The following is a 21,160-nucleotide window of genomic DNA, read 5'->3' on the forward strand; positions in this document are numbered from 1 at the left end:
CTGGTTTGGTCCAAACCAAGAAGACTTAGAAGTCTGAATGTAAGAGAGGAACAATTTGAATCTTGCTGGGGTAGTGCAGAGGAAGAGAAGGGAATTTTAATATCTGATATTTGCAGCCAGCCAGAGTCTCCTTGTGTCTTCCAGTAGCTGGAGTGGGGTTAACAGACGTCCAGTATAAACCTCTTGGGTCCACCTGTCTGCTGTGAATATTAGAATTCATTCCAAAGGTGTTAATTTAGGGCAACGTGAGTTTACAAAGAGTTTGCTAAACTACATTCGTCCTTGGGAAAATCTATTGCAGGAAGGCCCTGTCCTAGAGTCACAAAGTTCAGTGCTGGTCTTTATCATTGTGGAAGAAGCGTAACTAGCCTAGAGCAGGGCTTACAGGTTCTTCGGTCAGGAGGTTTGCAGGAATTCCCAGCCCTTGCTTGGGACTGCTTTCACTGCGTTGTGTTATGTGTCTGCACTTGCAAGTGGTTTCTAACAAAGATGACAATCTGCATATTAATACACAGTGCAGCCTGTAGCCATAATACTTTCTAGAAGAAAATCAGCCTAAGGCTTGTTGGGGGATGCCAGGGGGAGCAGTGGCTTTATTTTTCTCTGCCTGTCTCTGGTCTCTCTTCTCCATGGAAAGGGCACTGGGCATGGCTCCTCCGTGGGGTCCAGTGCAGGAGAACCCCTGGCCAGGCAGGGAGATGGGGTGTAGGACCCTCCTTGGCAATGCTCCCATGGTGGGACAGGAGAGAGAAGCCAGCGGAAGATGCTTCAGCTCCAAGAGGCAGAAAGGAGGGTGTTTGAATTAGGAAATGATACTGTAATATACCAGGGCTTCTCCAACCTAATTAATGGACAATTTTGCAAAGCCAGGAGTTTTTATTAGCATTATTGAGGGGTGCAGAAATAAAACTCTATGGACCAGTTTGAAAATTTGTTCCTCATATGGAGAGACAGTGATTTCTAGGTTAGACCTATGGGAGGTGAAGAAGCCAGGCAGGACCTTAAGCCATTGCTAAGCTTGTGCTACTTTGAATCTGTGCCATATGTTAGGTCTTACCTGTGTTAAATCAATAAAAACAAACAGTTTTTATTGTTGAATGAAACCTGTAGCAATCTAAGCGTTGACCTCCGTGTGAAAAGACGAGATTTTAGAAGAGATGCCAGTTCAATGCAAATTACTCTCTGGTCATATACCTAAGTGCTGAGCCATTTTGAGATAGATCATATTGCTCAGATGATCCTGAACAAAGAGCAGCTGATGCCTCTCGAGTGCATCCTTTTAGTGATGAGTAAAGATAGGTGGCTTGTATAGACATGGCTGTCAAAACTGTTGGATGATTGGAGGCTGTGTTTAGAAATGCAAGGCGCTAGCTTTCAGGAGCATTCCACGTGAGAAGAGCCAAGCAGAAGCTGGCAAGCTTATAAGTAGATGAAAACTTTTCTTAGCCTTAATTGTTTGGCAAGGTTTGCTTCTGGTTTTGGGGCAATCAGCTTGTTCTGTCAGAACACAAAGTTAGATTTGAGTGGCAGCCAAAATATATGAGATTTAAAGAAATGTAATTTTCTTTCCTAACTTAGGTAAATGATTTGAAATGGTCAAATAGCTTTTTCTGTACAGTTGTAACAAATCAGCAGATATGAAAAAACCTTGCATAACTGTGCTCTTTCCTTAACCTTAGCTGCTATTGAAGAACAGTTTTACATCCCATATAATAACAAATACTGTGTTTTGAAAAGAAAGCAGGTGGCTACCATCAGGGAAGGCAAGGATGGTTAGTATGTTGAAAGGAACTTAACTTGAAGGCATCAGCTTCAAAAAATGTGTTTTGTAAGATGAAAGCGTGTCAAAAGTATACTATTGAATTTGAAAACTTTGAAGGACTTGATGAATTTTTTTTTCTCCCCATGTATTTCACAATAAAAACTAGGGGTTAAGATGTACAGGTAGAAAATATGCATGATCTGATTGCCTTAACACATTAACATTAACAGAGTATTTGTAGGTTTATCTTTTTTGTCAGTTCCTTCTGTCTGTCTCTCTTTTCTTTGTCTTATTTGTCTTAGGATGGTAGAAGATGTGATGTCTGTATGTTCTCTGTTGTAAGTAATTCTAAGCTAACAATTCAAGTTTCCTCTTTGATTTATGGGCTTTTTAATTTTACTTAATTTATTTTGCAGCATGATCAGTTATTCAGCATGAAGCTTTTATGTTAACTATTTCACTTCACTGGCACATATGAAAGCTGTTTTAAGATGCCTGGCTGTGAATGAGTTTGAGGAATCTATTGCCTCATTATCTGTTTGCCTATCAAAGAAGATCCTCTTTTAAAAACTGTATGGATTTTGTGTCTTTGAGCTAAAATACGAAAGTTGTATTTCTTCTGTTGTACAACAACATTGTACAATCAGTCTTTTGTAAATACCGCATAAAGTGTTTCTCCTTCCTAAAGGATAAGTTATCCTAATTACTTCTAGCATCATAACTAGATAATTAGTAGCATTGAACACACCAATATTCAGCTGTCCAATTTATTTTCCCCTCTAGATGTGGTATTGATTTACCCTCTACCAATTGAAATCCAGCATTATAATTTCTAATGTTGATCTTGCTATCATTGATCAGGGATGAGCTGCTGGGCAGTAGTTTTTGCTACTGCATCTCAGTTCAAACATTAAGTCTTTATCAGTGAGTTTGCTGTGAATTTTTCTCCCTCTTCTAGTTAGTAATATGACTGTGTTTGAATAACCCTGGCAATATGCATTGAGGGAACAGGTAGATAATTGGATTTTTCCTGGTTAGAAAATATTTTTAACCAATTGTGAACAAACACACAGGCAACATTCATAATTATACACAAAGACATAATGTATGTTCTTCATTCCTTTTGCCTGATTGAAACCCATGGGATTTTGAAGGGCTTCAAAGTCCATGCTCCCAGTCTGCACTGTGAGCTGTCAGGGGAACTGGAAGCAGAATTGCCATATTTGTTGTTGTATTTCTTTTAAAGAGGGTCTGTTGTGCACATTTGTAACGGTAGAGCTTTGTTCTGGCATCTTGGGGACAGCATCTGCCTCAGCTGTTTTTATGTAGTGCATCCAAAGCATACCAGTTTTTTTCTTAATTATTTGTGGGGTCATTGGAACTTATTGCCCAAGCTTATCACAGTTTTAATTCTCAGGTAAAAATGTGATTTAGACCTAATTTTGGAAACTGAACCAGACAGAAGCTAAATGATTTGCTTAAGGCCACTGAGGATGTCTGTGGTGGAGCAGAGATTTGAATTCCAATCGAGCAACAGCTCTGTTCTGTAAATGTGTCAGTAGTTGGCATGAAAAATATGGCAATCCTGCTTGTCTCAGCTTTTGGGGAATCAAGGCCTGTTCCAAGTGCATGACCAGAATATGTACCTATGGCATGTTTCTCTGTGGTGCTGCTGCCTAATGGATGGGATTTTAAAGCAGAAGGGCTTACAGAGGTTGCATTGTCTGTGGCTGTCTCTTGCTAGGTGTGAAATTAGCTGATTCTTTCTGGTATTACCATTAACTGTTTTAACTTTATTTTCAGTGATACATTTAGGGTGAAAAAATCACCAAAAAGATCCCCGCTATCTGATCCTCCTTCTCAGGTAAAGTACTGCCTTATTTTGATGTATGTAATTTGTGTTCTTGTAGGGGCAAAAAAGGAAAATTTGATTTATTTAATTGTAGAATTGTACTTTTAATAATAGAAGAGGTTTTTGTCAAGAATATAAGCATATTGGTGTCCAGTTAGCACATTGGGCTATAATCATAAGGTATTAATCTTTTGGTCTCTAGAAGCATGTATACAACGTATATTAGATCTAGCATTTGCTCTGGGAATTCCAGTTAGACTATTAGTAAATGTACTTTGGAAGGTCCTGTGTTGCAACGGAGTGACGATATGAATAAATATCTTCAATCAGTTGTCTGAAAAACTAGACGTAACTATCCTCCCTGGCATTTTTAGAATAGAAAGTAAGAAACTAAATGCATCAAATTGGTGGGCTGGAAGGGAAATAGAAATAAAACAAGTGGGCTGATCTACCGGGAACATGTGCTTGAATGGTTTTATTCCTTGTTGTAAACTGCCAGCAGGTGGTTTTCGTGGAAGAGAAGTTAACAAAAGCTGTTCTGCCTACAAAGGCCTAACTGCTTTGATGTGGCACAGCTCCTTCCATGCTGCTGTTTGTCTTTCTGTTATCCATCCCACCCTTTTATTTGTGCTGCTTCACAGTGTAGAAGTGAAGAAAAGGTTCGTGACCCTGCAGACCTACGAACATTTGCTCCTATGAGGGAAGCCTAAAAAGTAGGTTTGGGTAGTCAAAGACTTCAGTCATGGGTGATGTGTGCCACTTAGGTCAAGTGCCTAGTGGGTATAAGTGGCTCTGGATTTTCTTTCTTCCTTGTTATCAAGGCAGCTTTGCAATGCAAGTGTTTATCATCAAAGACTTTAGTTGTACTGGGAAAACTTGCTGCTAGTAGAATTCTAAATGAAGTACTTTAATATTTTTCATTAAGTATTTTATACAGAGCTGCAGCAAAGAATACGGAATTAAAAAGATGAGTGTGGTCATGCAAAGGAATTCAGACAGTTAACTATTCACCATGTTAATGAAAGATAATAGAATTAATTGGCACTTGTTTTCTGCAGGATCCCACTCCACTGCCTACTCCAGAAACACCTCCTGTCATATCCACGGTGGTTCATGCAACAGATGAGGAGAAACTGGCATCTTCAGTGACTAGTCAGAAATGGACCTGCATGACTGTGGACCTGAACACGGATAAGCAGGATTACCCACAACCGTCTGATCTGTCTACATTTGTTAATGAGACTAAGTTCAGCTCTCCTACAGAGGGTATGCTTTATAAAGTACTGTCTGCATCCAGCTAATGTTATGTTTATTGAGAAAGGGGTTTTGGTTTGTTCGAGGATGTTGGCATGTACTTTGCTGAATGCAAACTGTATTATTTGGGAACCCTAAAAAACGATGCTCTTTGGACCAGTCTGGGGAGCTTGGCAATTATGGGGGAGCTGAATGTAAGACCCTAATAGTCCGACCTTGAGTTTTCAAGAAAGAGTAGGGAGGAAGCTTAAAGGAAAATCAAACAGGCGACTTCAGAGAAAGGCTTTTGCTTCCTTTGTATGATTAACTGTAGATATGCTCTGTTTTTCTGTGCGTGCTACCTGTTCTCTCTGTGCCTTCATGGGAGACGGGGGTCTGATACTGCTCTCGCTTAGTGCTCTTGAATCCAGAGTCACTGAACTCCTGGTTTTGCCTGAGCCTGTTTCTCTGTCCTGAACGGGAGAAGATCCCAGGTTAAAATTCTGCTCAAAGTTTGTGTATTGCGTTAAGACCCTTAACATACTGTCTGTACTCCAGGTTCCTAGGATCTGGGTATCTTTATGATGAAAATGTCCAGGATACCCCCTGTGTAAGATGGTTATCATTCACGTGCTAGATAAAATTTCCATCTAGATCAGCTTACTAAGATTTTTCCTATCGTACCTTCCTATAGGCAGTCGTGAGCTAAATCTGGAAGTTTCTGTTAAGAGAACTGTTATTCCAGGTCTGTGGAATGTGGAAGAGACAGAATTTAGAAAATCTGTGTGGCCTTCCTTGGGGTTACCAGAGGGAATACTGCTTTGCAACATCTGCTCCAAGGGCAGATTTTCAGCTTTGTGGGTGGGAAGAATGTATGAGTTTAACTTGGCTTAAACTTTTTCTTTTTGATCAGAATTTATTTTTTTCCCCTAACCTTTCAAACTGTGTTCCAATCTACCATTAAAGCTACTTTATGCCATTTTAGACTGGGTCTGAGGAGTTTTTGCTTAATTAAGAACTGCCAAGCTTTTAGGTCAAATGTGTTTGACATTAAAAGGCACAAGTAATCACAGTGTTTTTTATGGCACTGCACATGTTCATATACATGTGCTTATATGTTTGCGTGGCCTGGGCTTTCTGGAAATCTGTTGAGTCTCCTGTACAGGTAAGTATTTCAGTCTGGATAAACCCATTGGCTTTATTATAAAATTACAAATTTTAGACATAGGCTTCACTTCATTATTAAAAAAAAAAAAAAGAAAAAAAAAAAGAAATACTTTTTAGAAAATAAGCCCCCCAAATCTGGGAAAATGGAAATTATATGGAAGGAAATGGAACAAAAGAATAGTGAGAGATACTCTAAGGCAATTGTTTTAGCTATCAAAGTGGGTAGAAGAAAGTGAGCAAAGCTCCTAATTAAATGCTAATTGTCTTGTCTCGTGTGTGCTGCATGGTATAGTTGGAGTTTCAGATTACATGCTAATTATAATCAACAATGCTTCCGCTTTTCAGATCTCTTAAAAATAATAATTTTTTTCCCTTGACAGTCTTGCTCCTGCGGCGTTGAGAAATTTTTGAGCAATTCCAGGGCTCTTTCTCAGTGCGAATATTTGTATCCCTCCCAGATACTAGTATGAGTGTTATCCTGTAACCTAACACGGCTTTTGTACAGATAGAGCCCAACTACTGAGTCAGCCAATACATCCAGCTCTCATCTGTTGCTTGCGCTGCTTATAACTGCTGCCATTTTCCTGGTGCACAGACCAGAAATAAGCAGTAATTATTAACAGAAAATTCTGATGTAATCTTGCAGCTATTTGTAGGAGGAGTTGGAGGACATCACTTAGTAAGTCTGTTGTATGTATTTATAAAATATAAATATCTTACTTCATGGGATATCCTGGGCATTTGTAATTTTGAATGTATAGAGGTAGCTGGAGCCTCAGATTTTGGAGGGGAGATGATGTTTTAGAGGAGATACCTAGGGGAGGAGATATAGTCTAATTATGCTGGAAACTTCTGAGAACAATGAGATGAAACAAACTGCATTTAGTGAGCCACATTACTCCTTTTGTTTCTAGCTGAAGTATTTTCATCTGTGTCCTGCCTTTTTTAATTCAGTAAAGTTAAATACGTGTTGTCCCAAAAGTCAGTTTGGATTGCAATCGCAAAGCCGCTACCAGCCCTGCAGGCAGATGGAAGATCACTGCTGGCTGTGCCAGCAGAGGACAGTGCCGGTACGTCTCCTGCCCACGAGCATGCTTGTACGCTCGCTGATGGATCGCTCTCTGGGGTCCTAAAGCTGCCCCATGAACATTCCTGATGCACCTTATTGGGCTATATGTGGATAAATGAAATACAGAAGGGCAGTTACTAAACACTGGGTGCTGTTGTCTGGTATTTCGTGCTTTCTTCTGCAGTTTTGCATCTAGTAGGGGGTTTTGATCTCATCGTTTCAGTTTTATTTTTTGCCTTCACTAGGAAGAAGGTTGTATCTGATACCAGGAGGCTGTCCATCTTGCCTGGCTCCCTATTACCATTAAAAACATATGGTGCTAGGAATTTAAACGTGAGGAGCCTGCTATAATAGCATTCTCTTCACGTAAACGTTTTAATATCTCCCACATGTCAGGTACTGAGAGTTTGTGGCTGTTCCTCTTCAGTGGTTGTTTGGCAAAATAGTACATAGACTTGTGGAATTACAGTGCTTGTACTCTACATTGCTTTTTATTATAAGAAAATTTTGAGTGTTGTAAACTCACATTGCACCCTTTGAAACTTTTTTTTTTTACAAAACAGGTAAGAGATTATCTTTAGGGTTCATTTGTTTTTAAAGAACAAACATTTTAATGATGGTTACCATCTTCCTGATACAAGACCTAAGTTTCAAAAGCTGCCTAAATCTGTAAGAACTTTAGCACATAGTTCTATTGTAAAGTAAATGCTAGCGTGCCGTTCATTAGAACTTACCTATAACAGAAGTTAAATTATACAAGTGGTTTATTGAATTAACTCATGGAAACAGAGTAAAATACAGCATTAGGACAAAATAATTATGTTTTTAATTTTTAAATTAGGGTGCCATTGAACAAAGTCTTTGCCTTTTTTGGGTGCAGGAAGGAATCTTCTCCTTTCCATTTTGCTGTGTTTTATCTGTCTGCCTCTATATCAGCTACTGGGTGACCATGGATTGGAAAGAAATGCTGGTTATTCCTTCCAGTGTAATTAGGAGATTAAAAGTAGTGAACCAGTGAAGATTTGCATTTTGATTAGGGTTTAGATTTAGGGTTCTTTGTAAATCATCCTGCCTTAGGCTTTTCCTCCGAAACTAAAATGTGAAAACAGCCTAGTAAGCTGGGCTGTTCTCTCACCCCTTGTTCAATGAGCATACAAGTATTTTATGTATCTTTTTATCTTAAGTGATACCGCAGTAGTCCTTCTTAATTAAGAATTGTGTGATAAACATTAAGAAATAGAGATTACTTCATTTCTCAACAGCTTTTAAAATCTTTTTGTGTACATTAAAGGAAACTGGTATCAGCATTATCAATTATTGAAAAATGTGTTTTCTGTGATAAGGTAACATGATAGAGGAAAGTTATCTGTGCTCTGAAAGCACTCTGAAACTTTCTTAATATTCTGGCTCCTGGGGCAGAATCTTCCGCAAATTGATAAAGCTGAAATTTTTCAGGCAAATTAATTTGCCTGAAATGTGTCATAGGTTCATTGTTGAAAATCAGTGCACCTTCTGCTTTCTCTCTGTGTAGTCTGTTTTTAATACCTCATAGAAAAGTATTGAGCAGAATGGGAGTGGTCCTTGTAAATGAGAAGAGATCTCTTTTACTTCTGCAAAAATCATTTCATGGCATGTATTTAATGGCTCTTTTTTGTTTCTGTTGCAGAATTGGAATATGGCAACTCATATGAAATAGAATATATGGAGAAAATAGGCTCCTCTGTGCCTGTAAGTTCTCACTTCCATTTCCATTCATTTGCATTCCCTTGTCATAATATACTATCCTGATAATGCCATCAGCCTCACTACCCTTTAAATTAATTACAATGTGCCTGCAGCAGATTTGCAAAACCAGTTCCTTTAAATTGGCATAACTGGGGTAAAATGCCTGTGCTTTGTTGTTCGATGTCCTGTAGAGCTTGTTCCATTTTATTATTTTATTTTTAAGCTAGCATCATAGTAGTTCTTTCTGGAGATTAAAAGCAAATCACTATTTCCAGCAGTGTAGAGTACAGAGCTGTCTACATCAGCTATTGAACTATTTTAAGAAACTGAGAGTAAAAATTTTAAGAAGATGGAGGGAATGAGGAGAATACAGAATGAATGTGAAATATGGAATGCAGTACTATACGTTATCAGTTGTTTTGCCTTACTTCTGTTTTATTCATGGATTTGATAGCTTGACTAGATCCAATGGGGGTATATCCACAGGGGAGGTTAGAAAAATCAAGCATGTATGTCAGGTGCTTAAATTGATGAGAAGTTTCAGTGAATATTTTAGTAACACTTTCAGTCAAGGTATGCCTCCTACCTGACAGGAGAAGAAATCTGATTAACCCCAAAGTGGGAGACAAAGAGCCATTACAAAGAGTGAACTGTTTCGGTTTTGTTCTTTAATGGTTTCTCCCTTAAAGGGATCATCTCAGTATCAGTTAGCATAGACTATATTACAGTCCTATATTATTAGTTTCCTGTCAAGTCATTTGGTCACTTAAGGCTTTAGTGACCTGAATTAGCTTTAACAGAGAACGGTTGAGTTGCTTAATGAGTCTTTCTTTTCCTGTTGCCAGCAGGATGATAGCACCCTGAAGAAACAATCTTTATACCTAATGTTTGATGCACAGCAGGAGAGCCCAGTCAAATCACCTCCCATCAGACTGTCTGATTCCACAACACCATGCTCAGGGTATGTCATTGCAAGCAAATTCAGCAATGGAAAAGTATGTCAGGGAAATGGGTTACCATCATAGCACGTACACAGGCAATTCTTCGTCTCTCTGCCTCTGTGTTACCGAGTTGTTTGTTTAAAAATAGATTCCCATCTGTGTACACATATGATAGAGAATAGAGGGCAAAGATACAGAAGTTTTCTAATGGGAAGGAATAAGGACATATATTTCTCCCTCATATTCTTACTAAATAGTCACAGTGGCAACTGTTTCACGAAACAATGACTTCTTGCTTAAAGGTTTTTTCTCAGATACTGAGGTCTTTTTCATGTGAATCTAGAAATCTCCTAATTGCAACTTTTCACTTGGCCTTTCCTAGATATATTTTCTGAACAAGGAGTCTGGTTCATAAGAACAGGATGTGGGGGTTCTATTTACTTCCAAAAACTTAGCTTGTTAAGGACATCTATTCTTGTTAGTAAAGGTTGTTTGTTGGCAGAGATGTAGGTCACAATAAGAAAGGGGTAAAAAGGCAAGTGAGAAATATTTAAGGAATGTGCATAACTTTTCTGATGGAACTGGCTTTATTTAGATGACTCTGGTGCATTGCTTTGAAAGGATATTGTGAAGTGTTATGGGATATAATGATATAAAGAGGACTTGCTTAGTTGTTACCAAAAGCAGAATTGTAAGGGCCTTGTGCTCCACCCTGAAAGCATCTACACAATCTTTTTCCAGGTCAAGTTTTGAAGACCCTGAAGCCCAGCAATCCTCTGGAATGAAAATACAACATCCAGCTTCCCGAGTCCTAGCTGCCAGCCAAGAGGCACATGTACAGTCACCTGACAAGTCAAAGCAGAAAGACCTAGAGCCCATGACCCTAGGAACAACTCCAGAGGCTATTGAAATAGTAAGCAATTTATGATAAGAGTTTGGGAATCATTTTCCTGCAGGGATTTCTCATGTCATGTAAGAGGTAGCAAAGGTGGATCTCCAAAGTAGAGTGAAACTCAACCTGATACTTAAAGATCTTGGTAGCAGCATGTGGTAGGACCCAGATGAGGGAGGGAGGTAGGTTGATGGAATAGATGGAATTCAGAAGAATTTTCTGAATTCTTAATGTAGCTTAAGATGTTCTTGTGATACCTTATTCCAAGTTGATACTTTTAAGTGCCTTTTTTCTGACACAGGCCTTTTTACCCTGTGTTTTAATGCAATATTTGAAGAAATACTTTATATATAAAATAAGTGGTTTCATATAAATATAGACATGATTTGTTCTGTTGCATGTACTGTGAAATTTCAAAATTTTGTTGGTAAAGAACAGGTGCCCTTTCACATTTTCGTATAAACTGTTAACTGTATTGTTGTCATCTGATACTGATGATGTAAAATTCACTTTTTTTGATCATTAGAACTAATTCCAGCTTCCAGTTAGATCACTTTTTTTAATGGCTTCTCTGGGTTGGATTTGAATTAGTGATGAGGCCTTCCTTGCTTCCAGCTTGTACTGCATACAGACTTCAGAGCATTGGTTCTCAAATTCATGAAGGTTCCCTCAAGGCCTCTGCATTTCCAGGCAAACTTGTTTCACAAATGCCTACACCAATAGGCATGCTAAGCTATGTGACAATATATTTACTGAGGAGTCAAAACAAGAAGCAGCTCACTTTAATACTATGCTTAATTTATATTAACAATGCTGTTGATACCATCTCACAAAACATTTTTTATGAGCTTGAATACTTTCTCACTGCAGGGACTCTTGGGGACTCAAATCCCAGTGGTCTTGGTTTTGTCATTCTAATTCTGTCCACCCTCACACTGTGCATTTATCCTGATGATGTTATAACTGTGAACATGACTTAGTTTATCCCCAGTAAGGAGCAACAGACTTTGGAAAGACTGCAAAGAGTCTTGCTGAGGTTCCCCTCAGTTTTGGTGGTCTTCAAAGCTTTTGCACTACCTTAGAGATGCCTGAACCGAACATAAAATGCTGTATGAACAAAACCTATGGTAACTGTTTGAAAACTATTGCAGAAGTACTGAGAGTGGCCTGTGATCTATGATTTCAAAGCCATTGCTTTAGAGGTCCTAATATTACTTACTTGATGTTAGTCTTCGAAAATTTACTCAGCTTTTGAATTAGGAAAAATTGTTCTTGATGTTTGTCTGTCATACCTATGAATCATGTATTCAAAAGTGATCATCAGTGGGGCATGCAATTACTAGGAATCAAAGATTTGCAGACACGTATGTTGCTTTTGGCCTGAACTACTTGGGCAAAATCTCTGTTGCTTATTCTATATCCTCCTTACCCTTCAGACATCTCCTGAAGACTCCTTTGTCTCTGCTGATGCTCTTCTCAATAGGATATCTAAGAAAACCTCAATATGTGATCAGCCTGAATATCTAGATCCTGACTTAGCAGAAAAGAACCCCCCAGTATTTGCTCAGAAACTTCAGGTTTGTAGCAGAAATATAAATGTCACTTTTCTTTAAGTTTGTCTATACACAGGTAGAGGAATGGTTTGCCTCATCTGAAAGGGGTGGGAGGAGGCTTGGATGGGAGGTGGGAAAGAAGCAAAATAATGATTTGATTCTTCCCAAAGTAACTTTGGCCTTTCAGAAACTTAAGGAAGAGAGATATTTTAGTTTAATTCATGAAATACATTAACTTAAATTTCATCAACACTTCCAGCTATCTTTTATCACTGATGTATATGTTTTGCAGAAGTCTTTATAAAGCAAATCTTTTCTGCTTGAACACAGGACTTGATGTGTGGAGAGTTGTCTTGACACTTGGCTTAGTAGGTCTTTATGAATAGATTCATTTTCAGAGATTTAGGCCCTAATACTGCAGCAATGAAAATTTTTCTAGTAATCTATCTAATGCAGAATTTGGCATGGCTTCTTCTAGGAAAAGCAAATTGATTTGTAGACCATTTCTGTATGTCAGGCATATTTTCTAGAATATTTATAGTAAAAGTTTAAAACGACAAAGGTTGAATTAAGAGCAGCAGCTGGCATAAATTCATATAAAATGAAAACAAAAGGAGTCTGTGAAAAAACAGCTTCAGCTTTGGAAAACTTTTATTTTACCCAAAGAATTGTTCATACTTACCCCCTAATAAAAATTGCCTCTACAGCTACCTCAAAACTAACCAAAAACTGGAATTTTGTATCGATGTTCTAGTCATGAAAGGAATACGGGATGCGTTTGTCACCCAGGAATTGTCAGAATTATACATTAAAATATAACATTCCGTTTTTGAATGTGTTAAACATTTTTGCTATGTTCTTAATACATTTTTTTCTGTGGATTGCTTACAACCAAACACTTGACAGGAGGAGTTAGAGTTTGCTGCAATGAGGATAGAAGCGCTGAAGTTAGCCAGGCAGATTACCCTGTCTTCTTTCTGCTCCAAGGTATCTGTTTTGTGCCTGCCATGCGTGTGTGAGTGTGCACAGACTAAGCAACCGAGTGCTGCTTTTTCTTTAACAAGGTAACTAAGGCTCTCAGAGTGCAGTGCTAAGCTGTGCGCACCTCAGTGTGACATCAAAGAGCATGCTGAAAGCAGTACTGCACACAGAAATGCTGTCACCGGCTCCACTCACAGAGTACCGCTACATCCAAATTAACAAAAGGCGAATTTGAAGGCAAGAAGCAGGCACATACCTTTCACAGGAGACAGATTCTGCAATCCAGGTGGCCATTTGTCATTTAGCTAAGCAAGGTCTGTCCTAAAATGTTTGATGGCAAAACAATACCAAACCTACCTCCTGTAAAGCTGCTATGGATTTTGACTGTAGGGACATTTTGCCTTTTGTTGGCATTTTCAGCTAGAAATCAGACACCTTGACCCTCAGAGTTTAGAAGTGAGAAATTCAATCAACCTTGCCCTCAGGCATCTGAAGAAAGCGACTACAGCCAGTTTGGAAGGACGATAGAGCTCCCAAGATATAAAGGCCTCCCAACACAATGTGTCTTTATTCATGAAGATCTGAACCTTGTTTTTTATTGCTACTTCCAGCTCGCGCTGGGTAGTTCTGCCTCAGAGTGATGCTTTGCACTGCTCTAGGGATGCACATCGTCCTCACTGTGTTTGGAACGGGATGGAAAAGCTTGCTCTGATGCGCTGAGTTTGGTGGTTAGCCAGTTGCATAGCCAGTTTATGATGGCCTTCACGGTACTTTTAACAAAAAAAATCAAGCCAGAAATGTTGGGAGGTGGTATCAGCTGAATGGGATGCTGAAGGGATGGCAGTGTCCTGCTGCAGTGAGATATTTTATTCCAAATGAGGAGAATGTGCTTCTGACATGTTTTTCTCCAGTGACCTTCCTCTTCTGATACTGTCCATTAATAAGTCAGTGGGAAGTCTTTGGCCCTATCCAGTATAATCTTGAGTTCATTGCATCGTAACAACATTTGGGCAGGTTATAGGGCAGAATTTCTTGGTGCTTTAAAGATTGGTCATAAAATAGCTAGTTCATAAAACTAAAGATTTTTTTTCACATTAACCGTACTTTTATGAAAAAACAATTATTATATTTGATTTATTTTGCTTACCTTAAATAGCCCATGAGCCAGCTGTTTCCATGGTGCACATATACTTACCAAAATAAACTAATTCCTTGCAGATTTATGGAGTTTTTAAAGTATGTAGCTATAATCTTTTATTTAATCAAGAAAAACGTGCCATTGTCTTCATTAGAAACCAAACTTAACCTTCTAATTAGGAACGGAAAGAAAGAAGGAGGAAAAAAATAAATACCATTTTCCTGTATGAGTACTAGCCTGTGTGTGACTGTGTCCCCTCGCTCTGTTGCCCTGAGTGGTGGGTGTCAGAAGAGGGTGAGGTGGGATCCTCTCAAGATCCTCTCTACCTCCTTATTCTCTCTCTGCCTCCTTGTCCTCCCAGCACTTTGGTGTAACGTACAGCAGTCAGGCTCTCCGGCACCAGGAAACACTCGAGATGAAACACATAACAATACCTAGATGCTCTTCCACGGGTTGTACAAAAAACTTCTGTTAGACATCTGCATTTTTCTTACCGGCCAGCAATTCAGAAACTCACAAATTGTACTATTTTAGACAGAAGAGAATAGGTTCATATTTTTGTGAATTCTTGAGTGTTACCCAGGGAAGATTCTGAGCTGCAAAAATGCTATAGTATGTATTTGATTATGTTGAGTTATATTTTAAAGATGCTTTTTAACAGCATTTTCTTTTATCTAGAACAAGTTTATGAACTCCTTAGAACTTAGAAACAGGGAATGGATTTCATGTGATTTTTTAGAAAATGCCATTAATCTGTATAACAAAGATAGCAAAAACTATAAACAGAGATGAGGGGAGAAAAATAAGCGAAACTCCACCCTCTGACAGAGAATCGGTACCATCCTGACGTTCACAAAGCCCCGTGTTGGTCCGGTCATAGGAATGCTTTTAGCTGAATACTGTGGGTGTCATGTTAGGCTGGGAAGGACTTTTGTCCTTGCATAACTTTACTATTTCAGTGGGAGGTTGCTAATGTTAAATTAGCCTATGATGACAACCCTTGTGACCTACAGTGACTGATGGCCTGGATTAAGTATAATAGGATCCACCAGATGACTGCAGTGACTTGAATTCGGATGCTAACTAGCAGAATTCCCTTCTGGTTGGCTGGCCTCAGTTCTTTTCTTAATGTTGTATAATTACATTTAACATTTGCTAAACCAGTACAGGGTGGGTAGCAAGAATAGGATGCTAAAGACACAAGCACTTGTTAAGGAAAGTTAAGTCACCTAAAATAAAGATTAAATGCAAGCATTTTCTGCTAGTACTAGGCCTAACAATAAGGATGTGCAGTTGTTTTCAGACAGAGGGAAGTTATTTGGCTACTCCGAAACTTCTTGTCACAGCAGGACTAGTCATCTACTTTTATATTGCCATAGATTTCTATCTTCCAGCATTGCAATGAATTAACACTTCTCTATTGAACAGTTAGGATGTCCTGTGGCCATTTTTTATAGGTGCAACTTAAACAGAAAGCCAATAGGGTTCGTGTCCACCGCCCTGTGGATGCTGAAGCGATGTGGAGTTGGGTGTTGAAATAAAATCCGGGGAAAGGAGAGAAACTGAAAGGAAAAGCATCGGCACAAATGGGATTAGTGCATCATGGCTTTGGGGGACTCTCATGGGAGCGAAGGAGGAATATTTCCTTCAAACAGGGACACCGTTTTTTCTAGTAAAACTTTACAGGCAGAGAACTTATGCTTGGATTTTACTTGCTTTTCAGTATATTTGCAAGCACAAATAGCTCTTGTTTTGCTTCCATTGACCTGTCTGCATGCACATCAATTAGTTAAAAGAGTAGATCATTTGATACACACCCAAGCAGTATTTGAGCGCTTGTAAAGGGCAAGCTAATTTTCAGCAGGGCTAAATTACATATTCCTCTAAACAGTATTATAAAATCTAGTTTTCATTTCCATTCCAGTGCTTGCCTTTATTTTCTTTCACTTTGACCTTCTCGAAGGGAGATTACTGCAGCTGGTTAATCAATGTGCATTTATTCCCTTTCTGGTCAGATATCTGGTTTCTGTGAAAGATGCTGGGAGGAGAAGAGGAAGTGCATTGAGCTCTCAAATATTTACACTAAGATTGCAGTGACCTACATTTAGTAGTAATTCCCCTGCAAACTCAAATCTTTCTGTGAGAGGTTCAGTGACTTACAAATCCCTACGCTTATTATTACCCCAATTAACTGCTTACCTTCTCAGCAATTAGGTGTCGAACTTAAAGCATTGACAGAGTTATTTTGGGTAATACCGTCATCCTGTTGGTCAGGTTATATTATTTTCTCAGGATAGGAGTATTTGGAGGCAGCAAATAACAGTTACTGAATTGTGCATCAGTTTGGAGCTTTTGAAGTAAAACCACGAGGACTTTTACCGGCTGCTCCTCCCAAAGACCCTGGTTGTGACTCGTGAGGTGTTCCCAGAGTTAGGACAATACTGGTCGGACCACTACCACAAGCATTTCTGCTCAGTGGTTAAATTCCAAGAGTTTTTACTGTCATCTTTGGAAATATTGTTTTGCATGTCATAATTACTATTCTTTTGTACAATTTACTCAAACGCAAGAGAAAACGTAACTATATTAGTGAGGCGTTGAGCACTATATAAAAAATATGCATAAGTATGTATTAAATGCTTTAAGTGTTGTTTTTTCTTTTAAAATTTTCATCATCCTGGCAGTTACTTTGACACGTTTTTATGTGAGCTTGGGGAGGTTAGTGTTTCTTTTGCCACAATTAATATTTTCCAGCAATCTTTTTATGAGATCCAGCATATTAAGCTGCAGGAGACTTTTGAAATATGATACCTACAGTTCAACAGATTGATCTCCAGGATGGCCTTTCTTTTGAGGACAGCTTTGATGATCTAATGGCTCTTTTTTATCTCTCAGTCATTCTTGCCTTGTGTTTGAGAAGGAACTAAAATAATGTTTTTTTTGAAGTTGGGATACTGAGTCTTATTTATTGACTTTTTTACTTTTACTTGGATCTGTGGACAGCACCATGTGTTTTTGTGTTTGTGCATTTACACAGATGTCTGAGCTAGTGTCCCAGATGTATTTTCTCGTGCGTAGTTGTTGTATATTGGGAGATATTTTCAAGAATACAGGCTATGTAATTTTGATAGATCTTGTGATCCTTTTTGCTCGGGTAGGAAAATCCAGATTTGAGATTGCACCTCCTAATTGGAATTGATCATTATTTTGTGAGTTCATGGTTAAGTGTAGCAAAAAAGGGAAGGGATGGCCTGCTCCATAAATGCTAGCAGTAATAGTCAATCAACTCCTGTGTTAAAAAAATGAACAAAAAAATACAAAGCAAATCAGTGAGACTCTCTTATATAAAGATGTAGTATAGTGTTTTGTAAGTACTGGTTAGCTTATTCTTGCTCTAATTAAATTTTCTTGCCTAGTCTTTTAATGTAGCTGGTGTAGTTTCTTCATCTTTTCTACAGATGTGATATCCAGAACATCTAGTCCTGTGTTTATCTCGAGTGAGCATTGTATGTAATTTTTAATATAGCTTCTTCAGTAAGGTCTGATGTGAGAACTCAGAAGGGATTGCAAAAAAACTAACAGTGGGTTTGGATCCTTTCTATTATTCTAGGCTATGCGGGAAGAACTGTAAGCAAGGGAATGGTTTATGGAATAGCATCTGACAAAATTTCCTGTAACTGTTGAAACAAGAGCATATGGTGTTGAAATTGATGAGGTCTATTTGTGTGCACATTGTGTACAGGAGGACTGCACCTTGATTCAAACATTATCTACTCACTTTCACATTCCTGGGCTTCAAGCAGTAGAATGTGTGTCTGCTATTATATTAAAAAAAACCCACCGAAGCAACTAAAAAGATCCAACCTTCTTTTACAATAAAATAAAATCTTTTCCTCTCTTTTATCTAAAAAACCTCATTAAAAAAATCTTGATTGCTACTCTTAATTATTGCAGATAAAGCCTAAAGACTAAGGTACTGCATTAGTGAACTTGAAGGAACAGAATATATTGCTTTATGCACAAAGGTAACAAGTAAACTGTAAAAATATGTTATCCCCTTTTCAGCAGCAAGGCAGTGCTGTACCAGAAAAGCTGTATGTGAATACCCATTTCCATCAGTGGATGGAAAAAGGCATTGATCAACCTGACTTCCCTCCCTACCCACACAAACCGTGGGCCGTGGTCCAGCCCTCTCTGTGGCTACATGTAGCATCATCACAAGAGACAATTTTAATTGTTATGAGAGCCCGCTGAAAAATTCTGCTACTGAATCTGCTTAAAAAATTTTTTTAAAAAAATCATTCCATATTTTAAAATGCAGTTTTGACACTGGCTTGGCAAGTGACATGTGTATACAATACACAGTGAGAGAGGGATTTCTGGGCATTTGTGTCCTGCCCGGTGAAGTCAGTGTGTTTGAATGTTCTGTACTATGTGAAGTATCTTGTTAGGTCACAGAAATTCAAGGAAATTCAGCCATACTCAGATACAAGATCTTTCCTATGAAACTTCTTTTGGTGGAAGGATTTCATATAAAAAGAAAGAGAAAGGAAAACACTTAATAAGTGCAAGATCATGTCCCTGGCCAGGGCTAGCTAAGCCCATCTTCCCATCGGGTGCTCCCCGAGGTGGGGCTTCCCCGGGGACCCCTCTTGGCGATGCAGGGACCAGAGCAGGTCATCAGCCGGTGAAGTGAAGGTGCTCTGGCTCCGTCTCGCAGAATTATCCCGAGGACAACGTAGCCTGTGCCTGTGCAGTGTAGTCGTGGGAGTCCAGCACTGCGCGGGGGGAGGGAATCCCCTTTGTCTGCTCTGGAGCCTGGAAAAGTTAACAGAGCTCATAGAGATGCCTCTTACCATTAACTTGCTTCCCTGTTTGGTTTCCATGAGGGCTTCGTCTTCTAAAAAAAAAGTTTATTTTAATTTTTTGTGACAGTTTGATTCTCCAGCCTGTTTTAGTCCAGTGTTGTAAGGAAGCAGTGTTTTGGTGATGGCTGTGGTATCTGTACCATCTGCCCCTCTCCTCCCCGTCCCCAGTAATCCTGATTCCTTTGGCCAGTTTCATGTCTATTTAACAGAGGAGTCGAACATTAAACCCCAGCAACAGCGATACGGTCACATCCACCCCCCCAAATGATTTTGTGACCCACCAGCGGCTGAGAGCAAGAACATTGTGTTTCCCAGACTGCCAGAGGCAATACCCAGCCAGGCGGTCAGCACGTGCGGGTTAGCTGCTGGGTGGCGAGATGCAAAGCGCAGGTAGGGGACACAGGGACACAGAGCTGTGGTGGGCTGTCTGCTGCAGAGGGGTCTGCTCTCGGGGCATTGCTACGGACGGTGTCTAAAAATGTAGGGGTTTTCTTTGTTTAGCGTTTTCCTAACTGTCTTTTATAATCTCCTTGGTTTTAATGTGCTGCAACTTGTATTGTTGGTATCTAGAGTTGTTTGCAAGGCATCTCGTGCATCTCGGTGTCACATACCGCTCTTTTGCTCTCTTCCTCGTTTCACGTGCTGTTGTCTTCCTGCATTAATCTGGGCTGCTGACAGGAGCAACATGGGCAGCTGCAAATAAAACCTCATTTGACTTACTAATCGCATGCTAAATACCAGTGGGGCAGCAATATCACTTGATATTTACACTTTTTATGTAATACCATTTATGATAGATACAGTATATTGACAGGTCAGACCTAAAAGTGAGCAGTCCTCTTGCTTCTGGTTTCTTGATCTGTTTTTATGGAAGCAGAATTCAGCTTAACAAGATCTCTGCCTCTCGTTCTAATTTCCTCTGCTGACATGCATTTCTTGTGGATATTTTGATGAAATTTCTGCATCAGAAAGTAGTAAATTTTCTAATATAGGACCTTAAAATATTGGTGGCAAAGTGCTGTCCTTATTTTCTGCCTGTAAGGGTAATATGGCTGTCTTGGTGTTTACTGTGGATCTTAAATGTATATTTTATGATTGCTAAATTCAAACTTCCTTGTCGGTGTTATTACTGTTATAATTTAGTAGTGCACAGGATTCTAGTCCTAGCTCAGGGCCCTGGTGCCTAGCACTACACCCAGAAAACATATCAGCTAAACACATATTTAATGGTTCGTTTCTTTGTATTTAAAAAAACAAACACACAGAGAGAACCTGCTATCCCAGCAGATGTTTCCATCTCTAAAAGTGCACTCTACTCCCGGATCGGCACCTCAGATGCAGAAGGCACCACGGGTCTTCTCTACCCCCAGCAAGACTTAGACTCTGCACTACGACTTGCCAGAGCAGAGGTAATTTTCTTCAGAATTTGGAAAAGGAAATATGTGCCCCTTGTGGTTTGCTTCTTTCCTGTTTTCTCCCAAATGATTCATATTATGAACACTTGGTTTTTTCTTGAAACCATCCTCAGCCATGCTAAAGCCACGCTAGAGGCTACCAAAGCAAAAGGTGCTACACTGCAAGTCTTACTTTTTTTGACATAAGTGAAAAGCAGACATTATATGAAAATAAATCTTTATTTTTAACCTCAAGTGTACTCTGTCCATCTCGACATTGCTATATAATTATATAAAAATTGTAAGATACTAGAAATAGGAATAAAATTATGGATTTTACAAAGCTACATACGAGATTAGTCTGGCTTACAATAACAATTAAAAAATGGATACAATCTAGTGTTAGAGTATCCCAAACTTTATGATAGATTGTGTGAACGAAAGGAGCACAAAGGAGCACAGTCCTTCGGGAGTAAAATTTCATGGACAGTCAGCCCTAAATATGCATGCAGAAGCAGTAGAACCCCCTTAGAGGACAAACCAGGGCACCATGTTCCAAACCCACGTACAGAAGTATTTCAGGTT

General features: G+C 39.1%; 1 protein-coding gene across 11 annotated transcripts in view; it reads left to right on the forward strand.

The window, feature by feature from the left end:
• TACC2 (transforming acidic coiled-coil containing protein 2) overlaps positions 1-21,160 on the forward strand; it is a 104,414-nt gene that overhangs the window by 68,607 nt on the left and 14,647 nt on the right. For 3 of the 11 annotated variants that reach the window (XM_049810557.1, XM_049810566.1, XM_049810567.1), the window contains 9 exons: positions 2,065-2,100; positions 3,566-3,626; positions 4,673-4,880; positions 8,750-8,811; positions 9,654-9,769; positions 10,491-10,662; positions 12,078-12,218; positions 13,101-13,181; positions 20,447-20,590. In XM_049810557.1, coding sequence (XP_049666514.1) covers positions 2,065-2,100; positions 3,566-3,626; positions 4,673-4,880; positions 8,750-8,811; positions 9,654-9,769; positions 10,491-10,662; positions 12,078-12,218; positions 13,101-13,181; positions 20,447-20,590 — 1,021 coding nt within the window. The remainder of the gene's footprint in view (positions 1-2,064; positions 2,101-3,565; positions 3,627-4,672; positions 4,881-8,749; positions 8,812-9,653; positions 9,770-10,490; positions 10,663-12,077; positions 12,219-13,100; positions 13,182-20,446; positions 20,591-21,160) is intronic. The other 8 variants (XM_049810558.1, XR_007507299.1, XM_049810561.1 and 5 more) reach the window with 8 other exon arrangements.

This window comes from Accipiter gentilis, chromosome 9 (genome assembly GCF_929443795.1).
Source record: "Accipiter gentilis chromosome 9, bAccGen1.1, whole genome shotgun sequence".
Classification (NCBI taxonomy): Eukaryota; Metazoa; Chordata; class Aves; order Accipitriformes; family Accipitridae; genus Astur; species Astur gentilis.